General features: G+C 57.0%; 5 protein-coding genes across 7 annotated transcripts in view; 2 read left to right on the top strand and 3 right to left on the bottom strand.

Annotated features, from left to right (window-relative positions):
* STX1A (syntaxin 1A) overlaps positions 1–992 on the top strand; it is a gene marked incomplete at its 5' end in the record, with an annotated part of 39,869 nt that extends 38,877 nt beyond the window's left edge. Inside the window, 2 exon segments of one of the 2 annotated variants that reach the window (XR_002443942.1) lie at positions 230–447; positions 792–992. Coding sequence is in view for 1 of the 2 variants with exons in the window: in XM_021415413.1 (XP_021271088.1) it covers positions 337–447; positions 792–869 (189 nt within the window). 2 annotated transcript variants of the gene reach the window in all.
* On the bottom strand, positions 3,694–9,153 carry BUD23 (BUD23, rRNA methyltransferase and ribosome maturation factor). 2 transcript variants are annotated; one of them, XM_021415412.1, is made up of 13 exons: positions 9,039–9,153; positions 8,916–8,953; positions 8,734–8,829; positions 8,568–8,650; positions 8,393–8,489; positions 7,498–7,594; positions 7,115–7,165; positions 6,481–6,566; positions 6,244–6,289; positions 5,945–6,006; positions 4,853–4,942; positions 4,612–4,714; positions 3,694–4,468 (listed from the first exon to the last, which is right to left on the bottom strand). In XM_021415412.1, the coding sequence occupies exons 1-12, from the start codon at positions 9,084–9,086 to the stop codon at positions 4,660–4,662; spliced, it is 849 nt and encodes a 282-aa protein (XP_021271087.1). In that variant the 5' UTR covers positions 9,087–9,153; the 3' UTR covers positions 3,694–4,468; positions 4,612–4,659. The 2 variants fall into 2 exon arrangements, with proteins under 2 accessions (XP_021271087.1, XP_021271086.1); XM_021415411.1 differs by having other exon boundaries at positions 4,174–4,714.
* On the top strand, positions 9,121–11,644 carry DNAJC30 (DnaJ heat shock protein family (Hsp40) member C30). The gene has a single exon (XM_021415415.1). It carries the CDS (start codon positions 9,196–9,198, stop codon positions 9,814–9,816), a length of 621 nt encoding a protein of 206 aa, XP_021271090.1. The 5' UTR covers positions 9,121–9,195; the 3' UTR covers positions 9,817–11,644.
* VPS37D (VPS37D, ESCRT-I subunit) lies at positions 14,453–15,828 on the bottom strand. The gene is made up of 4 exons (XM_021415414.1): positions 15,643–15,828; positions 15,383–15,554; positions 15,180–15,262; positions 14,453–15,025 (listed from the first exon to the last, which is right to left on the bottom strand). Exons 1-4 carry the CDS (start codon positions 15,763–15,765, stop codon positions 14,633–14,635), a joined length of 771 nt encoding a protein of 256 aa, XP_021271089.1. The 5' UTR covers positions 15,766–15,828; the 3' UTR covers positions 14,453–14,632.
* LOC110407828 (fibrinogen-like protein 1-like protein) lies at positions 18,234–22,762 on the bottom strand. The gene is made up of 4 exons (XM_021415973.1): positions 22,408–22,762; positions 21,095–21,235; positions 20,273–20,335; positions 18,234–19,266 (listed from the first exon to the last, which is right to left on the bottom strand). The coding sequence occupies exons 1-4, from the start codon at positions 22,409–22,411 to the stop codon at positions 18,638–18,640; spliced, it is 837 nt and encodes a 278-aa protein (XP_021271648.1). The 5' UTR covers positions 22,412–22,762; the 3' UTR covers positions 18,234–18,637.

Raw genomic sequence — 23,123 nt, forward strand, 5'->3', positions numbered from 1 at the left:
ACCCTTCCATGGTCATGGTGCTCACCTGGGCTATGACTGGTGCGGTCCCCGGGTCGGAACTGGGCTGGGGAATCCCTTGACCCTTGCTTACCACCCTGCTGGCCACGCATAGAGGTCCCGGCCCTATTGGACAAAGCCTGTGGTCTGAGCCCCCACCCCAGGGCTGCCCGGGGTGCCCGCTGCCCATGTGCATGCAGCAGGCAGGTGACAGTCCCTCTCTTCCTTGCAGGGCCGGGGATGGGCAGGGCGACGTCTGCACGGTGCTGGGGAGCAGAGGGGAAGGACGGAACTCACGTCTGCGCGCACGGGCGGGTGGGCTCTGTCCCTGCTGTGCAGGGTGAGATGATCGACCGCATTGAGTACAACGTGGAACACTCGGTGGACTACGTGGAACGAGCTGTGTCCGACACCAAAAAAGCAGTGAAGTACCAGAGCAAAGCCAGAAGGGTGAGTGGTGCTATGGGGCTGCTGGCAGGGCTGGGCTGAGCGACAAGGCATGGGCGGGCAGCACCAGGGGGGAGCTGTGGGGCAGGGCTGCTGTGTGGGGGGAGGAAAAGGGACAGGGTGGACCACAAGGGCTGGGCTGGCTGTGGGCCTAAAGAAGGTGGGGGCAGTGGAGAAGGACATGGTAGAGCTCTGACCGCAAGCACTGCCCCATTCCCCGAGCTGAAGGGGAGTCAGGCACTGTCCTGTGGTGCTGGTCAGAGCTGGGGGGCAGGGCAGCCCCCAGCTCCCAGCACTCATTGCCCCCTCTCCCCTCTCTCCCTGTCGGTGCTGGGACAACCGAGCAGAAGAAGATCATGATCATTATCTGCTGCGTGATCCTGGGTATTGTCATCGCCTCCACCTTCGGTGGCATTTTCGGCTAGACTCCCCAACAGGACTGCTTGTGTGTGATGGACGGAGCCGCGCGTGTTGTGGGGCCGGAGCTAACCACGCAGCCCTGGAGTCCCCCAGCAGCATTTCAGTTTTTAATGCATGGTTGTTTGTGATGCTGTGTGTGCGGTGCGGTGCGTCTGTGTGGAGGGAGCGCCAGCCCCGGGGCACAGGTGGGGTGCAGGGGACGGTGATGGGCGCGAGGGGAACCTTCGGGGCAACCCAAGTTCTCATCACTGTTTGGCATGGGAGGCTGCCAGTAGCGGGGGAACAGGGGTACCATTGGGCACTGTGCTGGGCCAGGAGCCTGTCGGTGACACCCAGACATGAGACCAACATTGGGTGTTGCAGGCTCGTCAGGAGCACAGAGCCCAGTCAGCCTCCCCCCAGCTTTTCCCATCACCTCTGGCCAAAGCTCTCATGTCTGTCAGCCGCATCTGTGCTTGCAAACCACTTTCATCAGGCTGCTTCTCCTACAGGGTGCTTCCTAGGGCTGTGCTCTGCCAGGCCCTCCATCCCGGGTGCTGGGTGTGCTGCTGCTGCCGGTGGGTACTGTGTGGTGGGTGGATCTGTCCCAGCCCTGCCCAATGGAGCAGCGTGGGGTGAGGAGCTGCTGCTTGGGGCTGTTGCTGAAGCCTGGGGATGGGGACAGTCGCATGGGCACAGTGCTGCAGCCCAGTGCCGGGCTGGCAGGGCAAGAGGTCACAGGGAGTTTCAGGGCAGTGAGTTTCACTGGCTGCTTGCCCTGCTCCACATCCTCCTCGTTCTTTTCTCAGCTCCAGCACATGGTGACCCTGGCTTTTGCCACCCCCAGGCCTCGGCTCTGGTTGTCAGCGTTTGGGGATAGCTCTGACACCCATGGCCCTGGTGGTGCTCGCTGGGAGCCAGGCTGTGCCCAGTGCAGCACCTCCACACAGCACCCTCAGGCTGGGAGTTGGAGGCAGGAGGGCTTTCTCCTGTCACAGTCCCAGGGAGCAGCCCTTGTTGCATCCACTCCCACAAAGTAGGAGCAGCAGCCTCCTTCCTCCTCCTCCTCCTCTGTGCCACCAGCTCCTGAGCAGGGCAGTACCTGACTGCTCCTTCCAACTCCACCACACCTTAGCATCTGCCTGCCACCTTCTCCTGGGACAGTACCCTGCTGCCTGCCCTTCCCCAGGCAGCCCGGTGAGACACCCACACACTGTGGTTTGCAGTGTGAGCAACAAGGAGCTGTGTGCTGCCCGCTGCAGGTGGCCTGAGCCTGCTGCGGCAGAGGGGCCTGCGTTGCCACCAGACCGTCGTCCCCGTGCTGCTGCCTCAGGCTGGTTGCGGGGCTCTGCCCTTGTGTTCCTCAGGGGACTGCAGCACTGTGGCTTGCCCATGAAGTGCCAAAGCACCGTGGAGGAGCCTGAGCAGGGCAAGTGCCTGGTGCCAAGCTTGCAGCCATGCACTGGGATGGAGGTTGGACATGAGCCCAGGTGCTGCTGGCAGAAAAGGGGCACTGTGGCAGCACACAGCTGCAGGCACAGTGCTGTTTCCCCACTCCAGTCAGGGCCAGCTGAGCACACCCAGCGTCCGCGTTCCCCAGGGGCTAAGGGGTTTGAGCTGCGCGGCACGGTGAGGGCAGACCTTGCTGGAGCTGAGCCCTGCTCCCGCCCACCTCCATCCTGTCTGGTGCTGCAGCACTGGCACCAGCCTTGTGCAATGTGCTCACAGATGGAGGGTGCAGGCCCCCAGCCATAGCTAGGACTCAGCCCTCCCTGCCACCATCACCAAATGGTGATGCACATGGCCCCTGCTTGCATTTGGCCGCTGATGGGGAGCATGGCCAGCCTGGTCCCCTGTGCTGCCCAGCCCAAGCCCCCAGCAGCTGTGGCCATCAGACCATCCAAGACTGGAGTCCCCTTCTTTCACAGTCCTGTGGTAACTGGCTTGAGCTCCAGTGCTGCAGCCTGCGTGGGCACGAGGGTCTGGGGCACTGGGACTGCTGCCAGCAGGGGCAGGCTGGGTGTGAAGCCCCCTCCAGGGCAGGAGTCAGGCATTGGCACAGCCCTTGCTTTGTGGGCACATCTGGCTACAGGAAACAGAGCTGGGGCTGACACGCTAGTGCCTGCTCCTGCAGTTTGAGCCGTGTTGAGCCAGGGAAAGCACTGGGCCCCCCACAGGAAGCAATAACACTACTGCTGGTAGCGCTGCTCCTAGACAGGCAGGCAAGAAAGTTCATCTCAGGCTCCCCCTGTAGCAATGCCCACTGCTAGCACGAGGGGATACTTTTCTTCCAACAAGTGGTTCCTGCAGCACAAGCTAACATGACATCAGGGCTGTGGCCTGTCCCAGTAAAGGCATGAGGCCCAGAATAGCGCTGGCGGAAACTGACACTTGCTCCTTCCTTGCAAGTGCCGCCACTGCCAGCAGCAGAGCCACGATTCCACCACTGGCACTTTGCTGGAATCGTGCAGGCCGTGGTGGCTGCAGGCTCTGACATGGGGGAAGCAGAGGAGCATGCTGCCATTGCTGTCCTGCAGGCTGTCTCGCACTGCCCTCGCTGTGAGGGGAGAGTGTTTTGGTGCAATAATTACCCCTGCACTACAGGAAGCCCCGTTCAATTCCTTTTTACCTGCCTGTCATTGCATGTACAGACCAAATCACCCAACAGTGTGGTTGTGCTTTGGGGAAACATTTCACTTTTTCTTTCTAACCTCCAACCTCAGCCCACTTGTCCTTTGGGTTACACCACCTCTGCTCCAAGTGCCACCTGCCCTCCCAGAGCCAGGAGCATGTCGATGCAGTATTTTACGAGCAGTGTGGGGCACACACAGCTTGCACTTGAACTGAGGATTGTTTTGGGGTTTTTTTAATTTTTTTTTTTTTAGTAAGTAACGTACTTGAAGGCTTTCTGAGCCCCCTGTGGAGTTGTACTGTTGCTGTACTGTGAGCTAAGTGTCCTTGTTTTCTATGTGGATCTTGACCCTGGCTTGCTCTGTCTCACTGGGCTGGATGACACTGTATTGTTGCCTCTTATCTCCTTCACCCTTTCCACCCTTTCCCACTCTGCTAGCCTGCCTTTCTTCTCCCAAAAGCTTTGGGTGCAAAACAGCTTCCCATTTTGTGGAATTTTTATGTAGAATAAACATTTGTAACTGTATAGCTCTGGCTGGCACCTCTGTTCAAGGGGAAGGGTAGAGGTGACAGGGAGCAAGGGCGGGGGGGGGGGGGAGGGGGGGGAAGGAACGCTCCAGCACCCTCAGAGCATTAACACGGACTGGGGGGACCTGATGTGAAGAACATGCAAGAGGAATCACCACAGGAGAGCTCAGATAACACTTGTGCCCACCTGCCCAGAGTAAGATTTGTACGCATCAGACACACTTCTATACTGCCTGGCTACTTCCTTGCACGCAGAGGGGAAGCTGGCAGGGAACCAGCTACTCTGTTTCCCACCTCAGTGCTCCCCTGCACTGACAAGACACAGGAGACCCACAACGTTTTAAATTGATGACTGTTCAGAAAAGTGTCTGCCTATAATGTTCTGGGCTTGCCTGGAGCTCCGGATGGCTGGGAAGGTACGCAACGGCACGACAGACACCAAGTGGCCAGAACGCTGCCGCTCTGCCTTCAAGAAGAAAACTGCTGGAAGCTTTGTAGTTGGCAGTTTGGCTGCAACCAAGCCGGTCTACATTTGCTGAGACAGGTCACAATGGCTCCTGCAAATCCCACACCTGGGAAGCCCATCGGGGCCATCCACAAGAGGCTCACCAGTGAGGCCAACACACATTCTTCCATGTCAGCAATGTCCACAGCAATTCAGAACTGAGGGCGGCGCTTCCGACCTGTGTATTTTGTGTCTGCCCGCACTTCCCTGGGGAGAAAACAGTGCGAGCCACAGGTCACTCTGGGACAGGAAGGGAAGCCAGTTCACAGCAGGAATTTAAATGGCTGACAGCAAGCCAGGTCAGCACAGTCAGCCTCAGCTGAGGCAGGACCCAGCTAAACTTACTTGCCCTGTCGTCGTCTGCGTTCTTTCTTCTCAAGAATCCAGTCCCGGCTTTTCTTCACAGACTTGCCCTTGGCGTTTCTGAACCGTGTCCTACAGAGAGGGCAGACAACCGCTAGGGAGGAACTGGAGTGGGGGCACACTTCCGTGCTCTGGAAGATTTCCACTCCACAGAAACAGTGAGGCGTGGCCACACAGTCCAACCTCAGACACTGCTGCAGGAGGGAGGTTGCCACCAGCCCTGGCTTTGAGCCAAGGGATGCCTACCCTTCAAAGCTGCAGCAGCCCAGCACTTCCCTGTGCTGTATCTTGACACCTCACATGCTGAGGTCTGGGATTTCACGAGAATACAGGCTCAAGCAAAGCCACCTTCCCCTTGTCTGCTCTACGCTGAATGCAGCAGACAAAGCCCCAAGCTTCCCAACAAGTTGTCAGTTCTGCTACAGCCTTACAAGATGAGGTACCCTCCGGACTAAGTGAGCAGAGCACAGAAGTGTAAGAGGCAGGAAAACATGACAGCCACCAGCTCCTGGCAGCCATGACGACTTTCCTCTGGTTTTTGTTCTCTGTCTCTTCCCACTGGCTGCAAGAGAGGTTCCTCCTTGCACCACTACCATGGGAGGAGACCTGGCCAGAAGGAAAAACCAGCCAAGCCACTGCTATGCAATCACAACAAAAAAATTCACTGAGGAAGGAATGGAACGTAAGGCTTCACACAGCCTTCCCACCAAAAAAGCAATGCCTGGCATAAACCAGCACTGTAAACAACCTCCCTCCCACCATCACTGGCCTATGCTACAGCACTGAGCACCAGACAGAAGTGCACCTCCACCTAACTGCTCAGCTGCAGTTTCACAGTGAGCATCAAGGACAGCTCCCCAACACCACTGCAAAGCTCTCTAGTCAAAGCAGCTTGTCCTGCTCATTTCTGGGACCCTTCAGCATGACAGAACAGTGCCCATCTGGACTGCAGAGAGCCGTCCCAGTGCCCCCATTCCCTCCCTTCATGCACGGCAGCACCACAGTCCTCAACCAGAAAAACTAAGCGCTTACACCCCCTGACGCTTGAGGAGAACTTCACTAAGCAAATAGTACCTCTCATTGGTGAATTTTGCCTGGTGTATCTCTTCTCCATCAGTGCACTCAGTACCGAGGCCCTGAAAAACAAGATTGAAACCTTTCATCTGGAGCAGACAGAGCCAGTGGTCACTGCCATCTAATTATGGGGAGCGGTGCTATGGCAGGGGAAGGACTGGCAGGAGCAAACTGATCTCCCAGAAATTGTAGCAAAGAAACACGAATAAAGCTGTATCTGCATACACAGAGCTGCCCCCTGCCCAGAGCTCTTCCACATCAGCCAGCAGCCATTTCTGCTGCTTGGCCGAGTTCCTTACCTTTGGTAACGTGCCAGATGCCCCAACAAAGAGACAGAGGAAGAACCTGAAAGAACAAGAGTGAGAAGCGATTCCCAGTTCTGAAGCAAGAATGGCTGCTTTTGTAACAGAGTCAGATCCAAGCCATCACCTCTGCCCATGACTATATCTTGGGAGAAACGAACACAGCTCACAGAAATAGCTGCTGAAGCTATGCTTCACCCCGCACATGCCCATACACAAAGATACAGGACTCACTTCTTAGCTTTGGCACTGTTGGGGTAATCTATGACCATTCCACCAGTAAAGCCAGCTCTCATGGCTTGGGCCGTGATGAGCTCCAGCTGAAAAAGGAATGTGAGCAAAAGACATTTATTTAGCAGTCACTACCTGTGATGCCCAGCCCTCTGTACTCAGCCACAGCTAAAGACAGGTCAGCCCTGCTCCGGTTAAACCCTGTCCCAAACCCTCAACTCTGCGGTATGATCCAGGCACCAGTCTGCAGCATTTCCTTAGTTCTCCCCGCTCCTCTGCCTACCCTGAGTTAACTGGAAGAACAGACTCTCAGAGAAGGATACAGGGCAGGATCTTCCAGCCCTGGGAAATTACAGTACAGCACTGATGACTACAGCCCAGTCTTCAAACCCATCACACAGAGGAACACACAGCACAGCAGATTCAGATCACACCCTGCCGATTCCTTGGATTTTATGGCTCAGCCCAAGACCAACTGTGAAGCAGTGGAAAGGGCATGGGCATTCTCCTTGCTTATTTTTTCCCTGTAGTTCTTGCAGAGCTTTACAGATGGGAGGAAGGACATAGACAAAGACCCAATGTGGGAAAACACAATGCATCCTGAGCCTCAAACAAGCACGTAGCTTCTCTGCTGTACCTGTTCTGAGTTCTCAGGGTACAACTGCAGTACGGCTCGGGATCCTCGGGCCTATGGGAAACAAGATCAGTCACAGACGTGGCTGAAAGCAGGCTTCCCCTCTTGTTGCCCAGCCCACATCCCCCAGAAAGCCTCCTAGAGAACTCTCCCAGGAGAGCAGCCCAGACGACAGAGCACGAATTGCCAGAGCACAGCAAGGCACAGGGCTAGCAGCAAGAACTGCAGAAACACAGGCAGTGTGCAGACAGGGAGGCAGTCAAGAAATGATCCTACATTCAAATATAATCCTACATTTCAGTAGCATTTATTCAAAGTCTTGCTACAAGGCACTGGTGAGGATACCAAAATAGGCAGAGGGCTGACTGAGAGAGCATGACACTTACCAAGGCAGTATAAAGAGTTGAAAAGAACCGATAAAGGCGTTTTGGAGGACTATGTGACTTCTTGTCAGCATTACAAAGCCACTGCACTGCAGAAATACTGCAAAAGAAATCAAGACCCACAGGACAGTGAACCATCAATTTTTCAGCAGAGCCTCCCACTCCCTTTTGAGTGTTCTTTTAGCACTAAGCATGTGCTAGGCTTCAGAAAAAAAATATTCATCTTTCTCCATATAACCTTGCTTTTCTTTGCAGTAAAGACACTACAGGAATCCCTCCAGAGACTTGCTAAATCATGCCACAATGCAACCTGGTGCAGTAGTTACTCAAGCACAACAGGGACATCAGACCTCTCCTCTAGGCCACATGCTCAGATAATTCGGTGCTTAGTTGTGGCCCTTGCATAGCCCATAAGCAGACATGCAGGTTTTGCCAGAGCAACCCCAAACAGAGCATGAAGCTTGGTAACAGAGAGACCCTGCTCATTCCCAGTACATTAAGAAGCATTCTCTAAGAAAAATTGTTTATTTCCTCCAGGCCATCACCCCCAAACCAACCATCAAACCTTCACTCAGCTGTGAGGCCAGTCCCTCAATCAACAGCACGGAAATGCTTTGGTACTCATCTCAACTCACCTGAAAGTACACCATCTTTATTTTATTTATTCCAATCATCCTTCTGTTTCACTGCCACAAAAGCAGTCAGACAGCTTCGGGGAAAAAAGCTGCTTCTCCAGTGTGGACCTCAGCAGCACAGCCCAGAGAGCTGCAGGCTCCATGGCGCCAGCAGAGCAAGGAGAGTCGCTCTCCTCTCTTACATAAAGCATGCATGCATAACACTGTGGAAGGCAGCTGTTATGCAGACTATCAGGAGAGCTCATTCAGGTGCTCAAACTCACCTGATGCAGCCATCAAACGTGCCAGGCCTGAAGGGAATGCCATCACCCATATCTGCGAGGAGCAGATCTCCTTCCACCTCCCTCTCCACGGCCACATCTGTGCAGAGCACGGCGCAGGGCTCAGCACACGCCCACAGCGCTCCCTGCAGGGAGAGGGGGGCAGCGGGACGCTCACCCAGCATGGCGCGGCTGATGTCCACCCCGATCCAGCAGTGCCCCTCCTCGGAGATGTGCTCCCCGCTCAGCCCGGAGCCGCAGCTGCAGAGGGCAGGGAGACAACGGCGGCTCACGGCGCCCTCTCAGGGCGGCACCGCCCGCTGCCCACCCCACACCCCACTCACCCCACATCCAGGAGGAGGCACGGCCGCCCCTCGGGCAGCGCCAGCAGCTCCACGGCCCGCGCCGCCATCTGCGCCTGGATCTCGGCCACGCGGGAGCTGCGGGGCGAAGGCGATGGGTCAGCGGAGGCGCCGCGGCCCAGGCGGGCCCCCCCGGCCCACACAGGGCCCCCGGCCCGCCGTACTTCTGCGTGTACTTCCGCGCCTCCGTCTCATCGTAGAACTGCAACGAGAGAAGGGGGAGAGCGGGAGCGCGGCGTGAGCGCGGTCCCGGCGCAGAAAACCCCACCAGCCCGGCCCGCCCGCACCAGCTCAGGGGGCCCGCGGTGCTCCGGCCGCCGCCCGCTGCCCGCCATGCTGCGCGATGACGTCACAGCGATGCGCCGCGCATTGCCCGAGTGACTCCGCGTCGCGCCCGAGTGACGTTGCGCCGCGGGCAAGATGGCGGCGCACGGGAGCTGAGAGATGGGTCCGTCGGCGCTAGGCCTGCGGCGCCTCCTGCTCCCCGGCCCAAGGCCGGGACTGGGGCTCGGCACGGCCCTGCGCCGCAGCGGGAGTTCGGGAGGCGGCGAGGCGCCGCGCCGCACGCTGTACGAGGTGCTGGGCGTCCCGGCCACCGCCACGCCGGCGCAGATCAAGGCGGCGTACTACCAGCAGTCCTTCCGCTTCCACCCCGACCGCAACGCGGGTAGCGCGGCCGCCGCCGAGCGCTTCGCCGCCGTCAGCGAGGCCTACCGCGTTCTGGGCAGCGCCGCGCTGCGCCGCAAGTACGACCGCGGCGCCCTCAGCAGCGAGGACGTGCGCGGCGCACCCCGGCCCTCGGGCCGCGCCCCCGCTGCGCCGCCCCCCGCCCGTGCCGCCGCCGCCCGCAGCGGCCCCGCAACGCCGCCCTTCGACTTCGACGCCTTCTACCGCGCGCACTACGGCGAGCAGCTGGAGCGGGAGCGAGTGCTGCGGGCGCGCAGGGAACGGATGCGCCTCTGCCGGGAGGAGGCTGCGGCCCAGGGCCGCCTGCGGTTCCTTACAGACCTCACGGTCGGGCTCGTCTTCGTGCTGGGCTTTGCGATGCTCTATGGCCTCAAATAGCGGCGGGCCGGCACGGTGCTGGCACCCCTCGGGCGGTGTGGGACTCGTGTGGGGGCTCAGCATCACTTCAGAGGCAATGTGTGCCTGCAGTCTGGCAACATGTTACTGCACATCCCCGCTCCGCGGCTGCCATGTGCCCCATTTGCCAGCAGACCCCAGGTGAGGTGCCCGGCAGGGATACAACTCCGCTTTGTGGCCTCTGACGTCTCCACTGGCACTGCGCTGTGACCTGAGTGGGAACTGCATCTCTGTTCTGCTGAGCCATGGTAGAGATTAAATAATTGCCAGTGGTGTCTGTGTGCTGCATGTGTACCGTGAGATGCTCTCGCTGATGTTAAGCAACATCTCCCTGTGGGTTCCATTAATCCCAAGCTTGCTGCCTTTGTGCTGTCACATATAATATATTTTTGGAGCATTAGTCTCCAGCCTGCACCATGGCCCTGTGTGTCTCTGCTCAGGGCCTGCCTCACACTGTGCTGAGCACAGAGCTCTCGGTTTCAGCAGCCTGAAAGAGTGGAACGTGGGCCTGTGGCAGCCCATGTCCTGGTCAGCGTGTGCCATCACCTGGAGGTGCTGCCCAAAGCGCCTCGCTGTGCAGGTTTGCACAAGACCATCTTGTACAGCCATTGTGGCTGAGAGCGGTTCACTTTGGTCAGTGGCATTATTTGTGTTTGACTTGTCTCTAAGCATCCTTTGCACATACGAGTATTTGCCTAATTAAGTACTGAAGAGATTCAGAAACTGAAGATGGTCTCTGAGAGCTTCTGTCTTTCCTTGGGTGAAGGTTTCACCTGTGATACATGGTACTGCTAGGAGAGAGTGAAGCTTGCTGGAACACTGTGTTGCAACACCTGGAGCGCCAAGGACAACGTCTATGGGACTTTGCACTGTGTTTTCTGGGCTGGACTGTGCCGAAGCCATGCCCTCCCCTCACTGCAGTGATGCAGGGTTTTGATTTCTCCCATTACAAACAAAAGCAAATGCCTCATGTTTTTCAGCAATGGAGTTCTGTGATACTGAGCTGAGGTAGCAGCAGGGCAGAGTGCAGTGTGTACTGGTGGGCGGTACGTGCTGCTGCAGGAGAGTCGCCTGTATCTTTTGGAAAGAACTGTACCACTTTTAACTGCAAATTTAGCCCAGGAGCAGAGAGAGGGCTTTCCAGGATCCTCTGTGGTTGTTGGTGGGATTATGGTCCTGAAATTTTGGCATATAAAGAGCAGGCAGAGCCTGGCATTCAGGGGCACTGGCTATAGAGTGAAAGTGTCTAGAGCTGTGGCTATGTGCCAGCACACCGATGTACTTTTGTGTTGTAAGCCATGTCCCTTACTGCCTCCAGAAGCAGCTTCCCAGGAAGAGCTTGGCCAGCGGCATTCTCTTGCAGACTGGAAGAGCTCTGCGCAGCCATGGGAAGCAGCGTGTACTGTGTGGGCGCACCTCTTTAGTTTGTGGTATTGTGATTTGGCAGTTTTTAAGGCAGTCCTGCTAAACACAGGTTATCTTCTGGGTTGATCTCTCTGTATGTGGTGCTGAGGCCCATGGCTTGGGCTTCCAGGTAGGGAACAGGTCAGGTGTAGTGCAGCATGGAGCAGGAGGAGCTGAGTGCTGTGCTCCTGGCACTGCTCCGGTCCCTGGCTCTGGGACAGGGAAGCGCTCCTGTGAGAGATCTGGCTCTCCTGATCAGTGCTTGGTGCTTGTGTCTGAAATCAAGGCACCAAAGTTCATGTGCCTTACTATGGTGGTGTGAGCAGTTTGTATTGCTGGTTCTTCCTGTTCCTCCTCAGGTCTCCATGACACATCCTGAGCATTAAAATTATCCATCCATAAATTAGTGATGAAATGACTTGTCTTTCTTTTGATGGGCTTGAGTGGTAAATATTCTTTGTACTTGCTGGAAAATGGAAGGTGGGAGATGGGCTGGTGTTCACTCAGTGACCACAGCAGCCTGAAGAAGATGATATTTGTAGGGGGGATGCCTTGTTTACCCTGAGACCTGTTGGAGAGGCTGCATGTGCAGCTTGCAGTCAGTGGGAGTGGGTGGGGTGGTCTCTGTGGGCAGACTTCACTCCTGCTGCTACAGACCCACTCAGTGCCGCCTATGACGTACGTGGGCTCTGATACCCACTGAACTCGCTGCTCTGGGGCGGGAGGTGAACAAACGCTCAGCTTTGCTGCTGGGTTTGGTCAAAGGAGGGGGAGTGTGGCATGCAGAGAATGGGGGGATTTTCTTCCTATTAGCTGGTATAGTGCTGGTTTTGCCACTTTGTATACAATATGCACTCCCATTACAATCAGACACTGTAACACCGCAAAAGTAACATCCCTGTGTCTGGGATGTTACCAGCACTATACCAGCTAATAGGAAGAAAATTAACTCTATTCCAGTCGAAAGCATGATACTTGTTTCTCCAGATTATCAACTCCATGCTGCTTGGGCAGTGTGGCCAGATGCTGCAGGACAGATGTCAGGAAATCAGGTGCCTAGGGGCTGGAGGTCATCCGGATTCACAGACCAGCTGCCACCTTTCAGCACATGAGGTTTCTAGCCTCTGATCGCCTTGCATCCATGCTGTCATCATATTCAATATTTCTTCCCTTTCCCCAGTCGTTTCCCTGATGGAGAGCTGCCAGGGGCACATGGCTTTCATTTAGCCGGATGAGCACAGAGGACATCCAGCAGGATCAGGCTGTGACAGCAGTGGTGCCACAGCAGGGACTGTGTGAGTTGTAAAAGCCCACCGGGATCAGCAGCTCATGGAGAAAAAGAGGAAAGAGGACAAAAGCAAAGCTTAGCTGTTGCAATGCTAAATCAAATGAAAGCTTCCTGCAAACCGAGACAGGTCTGCACGAAGCCTGCCAGCCCCTTGGAAGTCAGGCACAGCCCATGGGCTGGTGCTGCAGTAGCAGTGCTGTGATCGCTGCCTTCCTGCGGCTGCTCGGGAGCAGCAGGTGCTGTCCTGACACCTGCAGCCATGGCTTCCCCATGACCAGAGTGGGCATGGGGGCTCATGCACTGCCTGTGAAGGCCTCATGCTGTGCTGGCTTCCCTCCCTGAGCCCGGTCACAGGCCACCTGCCCTGGCTGTGGGTGGTGTGGTGTGTGGGCACGGGGGCTCTGTGCCTCCTCCGGGCCTCTTCTGCCATCTGCCATCTGGAGAAGCCAGGCTGCTCCTCAGGAACGATGTGGTGCCTGGCAGGCCTGTGGGCAGAGCCAGAGGGAGCTGCAGGCTGGGCAAGCAGCATCCTGAGCAGCAGCAAGGGGACAGCTGGGCCCTGGGACGGCCCCAATCCTGCCTTGCTCTGGGGTCCCTGGGCAGAGTGCTGCCTCCAGCCCTGCTGCAGAAGGTCCTGGTGCAAGGTCCCAGGACAGAGCTGCACAGTTGGCAGCTCCTGTGGACCTGTGGGCCTGCTCCCCTCCCATTCACAGCAAACCCTGCGGCACACCTCTGTTAATAGAGTTCCCCATTAACAGCCCTGCTGCCAGCTTGGCACCACTGCACAGGGAGACGGGGGGGGACACTGTGCCACGTCACCGCTGCTGCTACCAGCCCCACCCCAGGGATTTTATCCCCTGCAGAGCGGCCCTGTGGCATGCAGTGTGTCCAGGCACCTGCCTGCACTAGGGCACTCCTCTGCCTGCCCACAGCTGTTGCCTGCCCACCAGGCCCAGACATGCTCATCCGAGACCGCCACATGTGCTCCAGTGCCAGTCCCAGTGCTGCTCCAGGTTTCATCTTGCAGGGAACCAGCACAACTCGGCAACACTGCCAGCATTCAGCCTGTGCAGGTGCTCCTCCTGAGCCATGTGTTTTGCTGCCCTTCCTCTTTGAAATGTAGGCAGCCAGATCCCCAAGAAGAAGCCTTCTGCTCGCCCCCAGCACCCTGTGTGCGTACACAGCCCTCGTGGCTCAGCACACAGCACTCTGCCTCACATCCCCATGCTGCTCCCACAGCTTTGCCTGAGCCTGAGGGCACTGGGATGCCGCACTACAGCCCCCCAGCACAGCCCTGAGATGGGCGTACACGGAGCTTCCCCAGGGAGAGGACCTCCACAGCATCCATCCCTGCAGCTGGCCCTTTATCCTCATCTTAAACTTGTGTTTTAACAAACCAAAGGGCAGAAACAGCAGTATGGGAGTGGGGAGGAGTGCTGCAGGGCAGCGGCCAAAGGTTGCAGAGCTGCCCCACTGCCTCCCGGCTGCGTCCTCCTTGTCCATTGTGTGAGACTGAGGACCACTGCAGAGCAGTGTGACATGACACAGGGTGGACTCAGGGGAGCTCAGCTCAGCGCTCTGCGACTTTTTCTGGGGCAGGAGGGCAATAGGCACTGAGAGCACTGCAGGGTGCACCCAGGCCGTGCCCACCTCCCACTGCGCCCATGGGTGTGGAGGCAAAAGAGAGCTTCTGGCATGACGCCCCCCCACTGCCCCAAAACCTTTGCCGTGTGTGGGGCTGAGACAGTGGGCAGCACTTGGTACCCGGCCTGGGGGGGAACCACACTCCTCACGCCCATGGGCTCTGTGCCCGCTCTGGAGCAGCCCTTGCCATCCCCAGGCGCAACCCAGCCCAGGGGTCTTCCCAAGCCAGGGGACCCCCCCTCTGCCTGCCACATCCCTCTGCTCACAGCCAGGCCCACGCGGTGCAGAACAGAGCATTTATTTGGGGAGCGTACAGCAGCTCGTGCTCCTGGACCCTTTTCCCCTCTACCACCACCCCACCGACCCACACCCTCTCCCCACTTCTGCAGCGGATGCAGCAGCTTCTTCCCCGCACGCAGCAGCTCCCGGAGTTCGCGCCCGCCGTTCCCCGGCCCCACACCTCTACGGCTGCAGCGGCTCCGGCTCCCGACGGCGGAAGGGCCGGGGACTGAGCGGGGCCGCGTGCGGGGCGAGGTGCGGGGCGGCCGGCGGCTGTCTCAGGGCCGGGAGACGATGCTTGGGCGGCACGGCGAAGGGCACCACGGCCGCCGCGGGGACGAGGACGGCGGGCACGAAGCCGTAGCGCAGCTGTAGGGCTCTGGGGGAGGCCGTGCCGCGGCCCGGCGCCGGGCTGAGCCCCGGGGGCTCCCCCGCAGGGTCCCGGCCCCTCTGCAGCAGCTCCTGCAGCTTCTCCAGCTGCGTCCGAGAGACGTGGGAGCGCGCGCGGCTCCGGCAGAAGGACTCCAGGAAGGCATCGAGGGGCACCTCGTGCGCCAGGAACCGCTGCATCTGCGCCTGCGGGACGGGCGGTGCGGGATCGTCAGGCAGAGCGCTGCACGGGCAAGCCCCCCACCCCCCACCCCCAAATCCCCGAGCCGTCCCTCGGGGCCCTGCACACGGCAGGGCACGGCGCGGGGCTCTCACCCGCCGCCGCTTCACACCCGCTCACCTCCGCCTCCTCCTCGGACGCGTCCAGCGCGGCTCGGAGCCGGCCCAGGGCGCGCTGCGGGCCGCACTCCTCCAGGTACACCTCTGTGCGGGGACAGCGCGGCGCTGCCGGGAACCTCCCCCCACCCCAGGGTCCCCCCTCCCGGCACGAGGGGCGCTCCCCCCGGCGGGAAGCCCCGCACGCCCCCGTCGCGCCGCACTCACCCAGGCGCCGCAGCTTGGCCCGGCACGCCTCGCGCACCTCGCGCAGCTCCTGGTATTTGATGGCCAGCGCCGCCTTCCCGTCCTCCAGCCGCGGCCGCAGCGCCAGGTTGTCCCGGGCCAGAGCGCTGTTGGCCGCCAGCCGCTCCTCCCGCTCCCGCTGCAGCTCCTGGAACTGAGGCGCAGGGCGGTGAGCGGCACGGAGCGGCACGGAGCGCCCATCGCATCGCATCGAATCGCATCGCATCCAGGCCCGGCCCTACCTTCCTGCTGAGGCGGACGGCGCGCTGCAGCCGGGGCTCGTCCTGCAGCAGCGCCCGCAGCTGCCCCGTGCTCAGCGCCCCGAAGCAGCGCGGGGCCCCGGGAGGCGCCGGGGGCCGGGCCATGGGCCGGGCACGGCCGGAGCCCCCCCGCCGCCGCCGCCAGCACCGGGAGCCGCAACCCCACACCCGGCCCCGCCGCGCCGCCCCGCCCCGCAGCCTTAAAGGGGCCGCCGGCGGGCGCGGGGCTGTCCCAGGCTGTGCGCGCCCGGCACTGCACCTGCTGTGTGCATCCTGCATCGAGCCTGCATTGCATCCTGCGTGGCACCTGCTGCGTGCCTCTGCACCTGTCGCATGCATCCTCACTGCACCTGCTATGTGTGTCCACACCTGCTGCGTGCATTCTGCTCTGCACCTGTTGTGTGCATCTGCACCTGCTGCATGCAACCTGCAATGCACCCACCGTGTGCAGGCTGCAACTCCGTGTATATATGCAGTGCTACATCAAATGGTGTGGATCTTGCACTGCAGTGTGCAGCATCCTGCACCATACTGTGTGCTCCCCGTACGGCACTATGCTGTGCACATCCTGCTTCTCAGCCTGCATTGCATTTGTGCATTCTGCGCACATTCTGGCACTGAGGCCACTCTCGAATGTTTTGATGCCCGTTGCTGTCCCCAGCATGCTCAGGGCTCAGGCCACTGCTCCCCTCCTGCAGCTACAGGGAACATCCCTGTGTCCCAGAGTGCCATCAGCACCTCAGTAGGGAACAGGCACTGAATGCTATGCCCTTAAGGTCCTCCTGCCTGGCTCGTGCTGAGGGAGAAAACCCTGTGAGGGGCTGTGGCATCTGGTCCTTCATTGAGATTTTAGGAGTAAATAAATCTAATAAATCGCTTCAGCAGTTTCTAGGATGGTCGCCCTGACCTAGACAAAAGTACATCTTTGCTGTATCTGAAGACACAGGTACAGAGACTTGTACAAAGGTTAGTTCTTAATTGACTGACAACTGGTTTCACCCTGATGGGCAGCTGCACAGAATCACAGAACCGTAGGGATGGGGAGGGACCTCTGGAGCTCCCCCAGTCCAACCCCTCAGAGCAGTTCCCTTAGCAGGTCTCACAGGAAGGCATCCAGACATGTCTTGAACACCTCCAGAGAAGGAGACTCCCGCACTTCTCTCAGCAGCTGTTCCAGGGCTCTGGCAGCCTCACAGCAGAGTTCTTCCCTATGTTGGTGTGGGCTATCTGGATTTGTGCTCACTGCCCCTTGTCATGTCACTGCACAACGCTGGCCAAGCGGAAGTTTTCCTTTCCCCAGGCTCTCTTACCGCCATGGTCTCCACCATGTGGCTCTCTCACTCCTCTCTGCAGCAGAACAGGTGGAGAAAATAGGATGGAAAAAGGCAAACGTGTTGAGATAAGGAAGGGGAGATCACTCACCAATTACTGTCGTATGCAATACAGACCCAGCGCAGGGAGATTAGTGTGATTTATTGCCTATTGCTAACAGACCAGAGCAGTGAGAACTAATGGCAAACTAAAACCACTTTCTCCTCCCAGCCTCCCTTCCCTCCTCCGAGCAGCACAGCAGACCATTCAGTCTCCTGAACGTCCTGGCCTGTGTCGCTGCTGTGCTCCTGGGGAACTCGAGCAGAAAGCACTGGCAATGGGATAAGGACCCCTTGGTCTGGCAATGCAATTGCCGCTCCATTTTGCCTGCCACTTAGAAACTGCGAAGGCACAGGAGGAGCAGCACCATTATTTCACAGTCTGCCCAGTGCCACTCCATGGCATGGAACCTTCTGGCTCTGGAAGTCAAAGCCACTCTGAGCTTTGTGTGTATACACACTCTGAGCAAGAGTGTGTATGCTGGGGCAGCACCTTCCTGTCACCCACCCTCCCACTGCTGCCACCATTTAGTGGCCCGGGTGCAGGACAGCCTCTTCTAGCCACTGCCACATCCCTCACGGAGCTGCCCTGGCGTATTGCAAAGGCAAGCACGACCTTTCCCTGGGACGGATGTTCCCTTCTGCGGTAGGGGATGACTGAGTGTTGGGAGAGGCACATTTGGGATCTCTAGTCCAACCTTTGTGTAGCAGAATTGACCCCAAACCAAATCTGCTCTCTCATTGATCTTTGGGCACCTCCAGTGCTGGAGATGCTCCCATCTCTGCAAAGGGCCCCGTGATGTTGCAGTCTCTGCAGGCACTCTCTCCTTGAAGTCACGTCTGTGTGGAATCCCAGCAGGACCGTGCTGGCAGACCTGGAGCCGATGCATCTCCCAACAGGTACAGAGCCCGGGCAGGAGCAGATCTGTGGCACAGGGACACCACCACAGCACAGAGTGCTGGACTGTGAGCACAGCGATGGTGTGGGATTGTTCTCCCACGTGCCTCAATCCCTTCTGACCCTCCCTGCACAGAGTTACAGGTCCGTTCCCTCAGTGTAACTGGTTTTAATTATCTTACATCCATTTCCATGAGAATCACGTGGGGCCTTCCCCTCGCTGAGCCCCAGCGCTCCGTCCAAGCACCTGCCGTGGGATCTTGCTGGCAGCAGCAGGACGTACAGAACAGACGTTCGATAACGTACAGGGAGCTGAAGGAAGCACGTTTATTTGGCTGCTCTAACAGACACCACAGAGAGGCGCGGATACATGGACATTTGTGGCACGTGGCCCTCCTGCTTGCTGTGAGTTCTGGAGACAACTAACGGTCACCAACGCAACGTCACTCCAGGGCTCCGTGTTTTCCTCCCCCAGGGAAGGTACATACGGAATCCAGAAATTTTGCAAGTATTTTTTTTTTCCCTTTTTTTTTCTTGATTATGAACATAACAAAAGTTAATCATTGGCAAGCACAAGGAGAAATGGGCAAAGAAGGGGAAGAGAGCAGATGGCATTTCACCAACTCCCGGCACCCTTAGGCTCTCTCTGTGGTCCAGAAAGGCCCCAGCCTTGCAGAGCATTGGGTGCAGATGGGAGGGAGAAGAGGCGCTAACAGTACGGAGCTGGTTTGATGAGGATGAGGGAGGATTTGCAGTCCCCTTTGCACAGGCTGCCCCACGTCATGCCGCCCTTGAAATTCAGCCGCACGGAATAACACGACGAAAACCACCACCCGCCCTCATAGCTGTAGGCACAGTTCTTACTGTAGTTGTCCTGATCCTGATCTTTTGTGGAGAACTTCATGTTGTCATGCATAGTGCTGGGATTGTCCGAAGTCATGGCGTCCCCCGCTGTCCCTGCATAGGAGCCCAACCGCAGCCGGTACCCGTGGGACTCATCCTCCACACTGAAGAGGTTGTAATCTGCAAACTTGATGTTGTTTGCATTGTCTGAGATGACGAATCTGACCTGGTAGACCTTCTGCTTGGCGATCTGGTGGATGTACTCGGTGCCCAGCCAGTATTCGCTGTGCACGTTCCCAAAGCCGTACTTGTAGGTGCTCCAGGACTCGGCCCAGGTGACGGCTGTGTCCTTCTGGTTCCTCTGGATGACCGTCCAGCCCCCGCCTGTCGCGTTCATCTCACAGTACACCACGAGTTGGTGGAGGCCCTTTGGCTGGATGATGTAGACACCGCTGTGGCTGCCAGGAGGGATCTCGCTGCAGTCCTTGGGCCAACCTGGGGCAGGAAACAGATGGCTGTTACATCTTACTTGACACAAGGAGACATGGGCTTACTTTTACGCCTGTCCTATTGCACACACATTCCTGGGATGTACTCCTGCCATGTGCCCACAGGAGTAAATTAAAGTCTTGAAATGATCAAAGAAAGAGTTAGACTTCATGTGTTTCCAAGACAGGAATCAACCTGATGTGGACACACAGGTCCCCACTGCCTTCAACCAGGACACAATGCAACCTTGTCCAGGTTGGAGTCGCTGTGGTGAGCCCCATGTCGTCTGTTGGTGGTGTATCACTGCACAGGGAAACGCCAGTCTGGATTCTGAAGCCACTTGCATGGAAGGTTTAGAGATTCAGTCATCTTAGAAACCCTGGAGAGAGTGTGGTCAAGAGATCTGTATTACTCATAATGAAACCAACCCTTGCGATCTCAGCAGGACAAACCCACTCGGCCTACCCGAGCTGCTCTTTAGGGGTTTCCTGACTTGTTTCATTTAATCACAGACTTTCCATTCTCCAGAATGGAAACCCCTTATGCAATGAATAGATGTGTTCACACATGCACTTCTGGGAGAAGACTGGCTCTGCTTGCAGATCTGTGCTACCCAAAGAAGCCATGCCACATTATATGGGCTGGTGCTGACTCAGCCAGTTCAGTTATGCAGTCACTCTCTTCAAGAGTGACTTAACCAGACTTGTCATCAACTGCACAGCAAAAATCAGATAATAATCAACCGCCACAACCCAAAGGCAAATTACGAATCATCAATTTCCAATTTGGATATTCGGGTAGAATATTCTCTCAGCACACATTAAGTCCTGAACATGGCTGGTGCTAGGGTCTATCCAGGATTATGAGCTGTGGCACCTCCGGTCTACCAGAAAATCAATATTTTTCCTGGGAGGAACGAGCACATATGAAGGGCCAAGAGCTCTCCATTAGCCTCTGGGCTCTTAGTGATGGTATAATCTTGTGAGCAGATGTACTTCTTGCACAGACTTACCGTGAGCTGCTGGTGGGTGAGGGGCAATGTCTCTGACCTGTCGAACATGATGGTCTCCCTCATCTGAATAGACAAGAACAGAGAAGACAAGAGTGAGTGTTGAGAGTATGGACGTCAGATGCCTGCTAGGAGAACACGACCCTCTCCAGATCATGATCCTGTTGTTGTTGCTACTCCTCACTCCAGAGGGACATTCCCTGCAGGTACCAGCAGCTCGGGGGAATTTCTGTGGGGCAGATGCTTCCTTGATGAGAAGGGTTTGAGCGCATGAGAGGGACCCCAAAACATGTTAGCAATACAGGGAGGGATGTTGCTAAATTACAGTAGAAGGAGTCAGGAAGGGGCACAGATAGAAGAGGGATGAGAGGGGAAAGAAATGTTAGAGCAGCTGCAGGAAAACTGGCTCTGGTCTCTGGAACAGGAAGAGGGGCTCAGAGGGGAATCTGAAGCACTGCTGGAAGACAGGATGGTTTAGAGTGAATGAATGCAATTCTTTCACAAGGACATCTTGTGTACATCCATGGATGGATCTGTCCCTTCTGCGAACCTAGGGGCTCTGGGGTTCAGACTTGTGGGCTCAAAGAGGAGCTGAAGAACTTCATGCCACACAGAGGATGAGGTGGGCTGCAATCAGAGGAGTCAGGGATAACTCTTGTTCCATGAAGACAGCGTAAATTGTGTTGGCATTGTCCACACACAGCCATGTTAAGTCTATCCTCCCCAACACAGGGCTGGGGTTAGGCTGAGTTGTGGCGCAGAGCTGCATAGTGTCTGACCAAACATGACCTTGTTTGCCTCTCCCTATTACACAGGTATGCTTACCAGGCTGGACAGGCTCGGGGTGAATATTCATAATCTCATCCATCGTGCCATTTAAGAGATGCAAGTTTTTTATGTCTAAGACAAGAGGTGCTGCCAGGGCCAGCAGGGAGGTGAGAATCAGGAGACAAAGGCACTGGGTAGCTGAAATGAGAAGAAATTGGGGGCAGGGAGGGGTTGGGAAAAGAAGAAAAGGCACATAACTCTTCAATTAATCCTATTTGACTCTTGCTGAGTAAAATACGAAAATAAAATTCTTTCTTTGTGAAGCTCCCTCTTGGAGCTGAAAGTCCCGTTTCGCCCATCTAGAGGAGCTATCAGATACTCATTGACAAACTCGTGGAGTCATCAGCAGGGGCAGCTGGTACTGGTGTTTTTTTGTTTTTTTTTTGAGACAGAAAAAGTGTGAAAACCTCATCCAAACCCACAAGTGACCATCATCAGAAATCCCTGTGAAAACCAAGTCCTGGGGCTGGAGGGTGAGCAGGGAGGGGGGATCCTCTTTCCTCCCAGCTCCTATCACCCCTGGCAGATGATGAATGTGACCCCTTCCTTTAGCAGAGCCATGCCTCCTGTGTTCTGCCCCGGGCTGCTGAGTTCAGCAGAATTCCCTGAGGTGGTGAAAAGGAAGATGTTCAAGGCAGAGCTGCCTGGAACAGGTGCTCCATCCTGGAGGCGAGCATCCCTTCCTGGGAATGCCGGAGCTGTCCCAGCTATTGTGCTGCGTTCTGCAGCAGAGCTCTTCTAACCACCCTCCAAACAATTCACTTCCCAACTGCTGCATAGCATTTGGTGATTTGTGTTTAGGGATGTGTTTAAAGACATCTTGCCTTAGGGCCACTGGAGAAGAAGCGCTCCTGCTGCTGGCCCTCGCCCCATGAAGGGCTGTGGAATTCCAGCAGGATGGAGATGTGGGAGAGGAACAACCACTGCTGGGTGTGCTAGGAACAACCGTGTGCATTCAAACAGCTAAACTCCACATCAAAATGCCTCTTCAATAGTGCTCCTTAGACAAGAATATCTAAAAAGCCATAAATCCTTGTTCTGCACTAAGGTATTTTCTCAGCAGGACAGACTATTATGAGGAATATTTGGCCAACTGTTGGCTTGTACAGTGGGCCGCCTGGCACTCCACCTGCACACAGTGTGCACCTAGCAAAGCGTGAAGCTCCTGCTCCAGCTCCCACCCAGGGGAGCAGGAGCACCGCAGGCGTGGTGCTGGGACATCTGGGGGAGCAGGGAGCCCTGCACAGACCAATGCCCGGGGACCCACAGTGCTGCAGCAGTGCTGTCCCCCCCGCCCAGCCCGCACTCACCCATGCTGTCTCCGAGGGGACCCTGCGGGGCAGAAGCCGGGTGGATTTGGCCTGTGGGAGGGGTGTCCAGCGTGAAAATTATAGGGCTCTGCGGGTGAGGGGGTGGGAGCACGAGACCCAAACCACAGCACTTGTTCCCTGGTTGGCGACACCCCTAGTGCTTTGTGCCTTGTTTGCTCTTCATCGTGAAGTGACATGTGCTCGAACAAAGAAGGCTGTGTCTCACGGAGGTGAGGAGCTTTCTCCAGAAGCAAAGCAAATAGCTAGTTGCCACTGAGAGAGTGCCTCAAAACAGCTCCGACGTACAGAGCCTGGCTGCCCCCGTCCCCCTCCTCCCCCCTGTTTGCAGGGTTTCCCCAGGGAACCGTGTCCTCTGAGCACCTCCCAGCATAAGTAAACACCCTGATGGCGTTCCCCTCCTGGATGGAAATCAAACATCAGAACGTAAATTGCTCTCTCCAGAGCAGGCATTGAGCCCAGCAGCCATGGGGAGCCCATCTTGGCCCTTGGGAATGAGGCACTGGAGTGTCCCTAGAAAGTGGTGCTTTTTTTTAATCTAAGCACCAAATTTCAAAAAGTCCTACTCCAGCAGCACAGCCACACTGCTCTTGTGCAATGCACGTGGGTACGCTCTGCTGGCTGCACTGCCCGTGCAGTTTTGGGAACCGGGATGACGCGAACGTGAAATAATCTCAGTCCAAACCTCTCTCTGTAAA

The sequence above is a fragment of the Numida meleagris genome, chromosome 18 (genome assembly GCF_002078875.1).
Source record: "Numida meleagris isolate 19003 breed g44 Domestic line chromosome 18, NumMel1.0, whole genome shotgun sequence".
NCBI lineage: Eukaryota > Metazoa > Chordata > Aves > Galliformes > Numididae > Numida > Numida meleagris.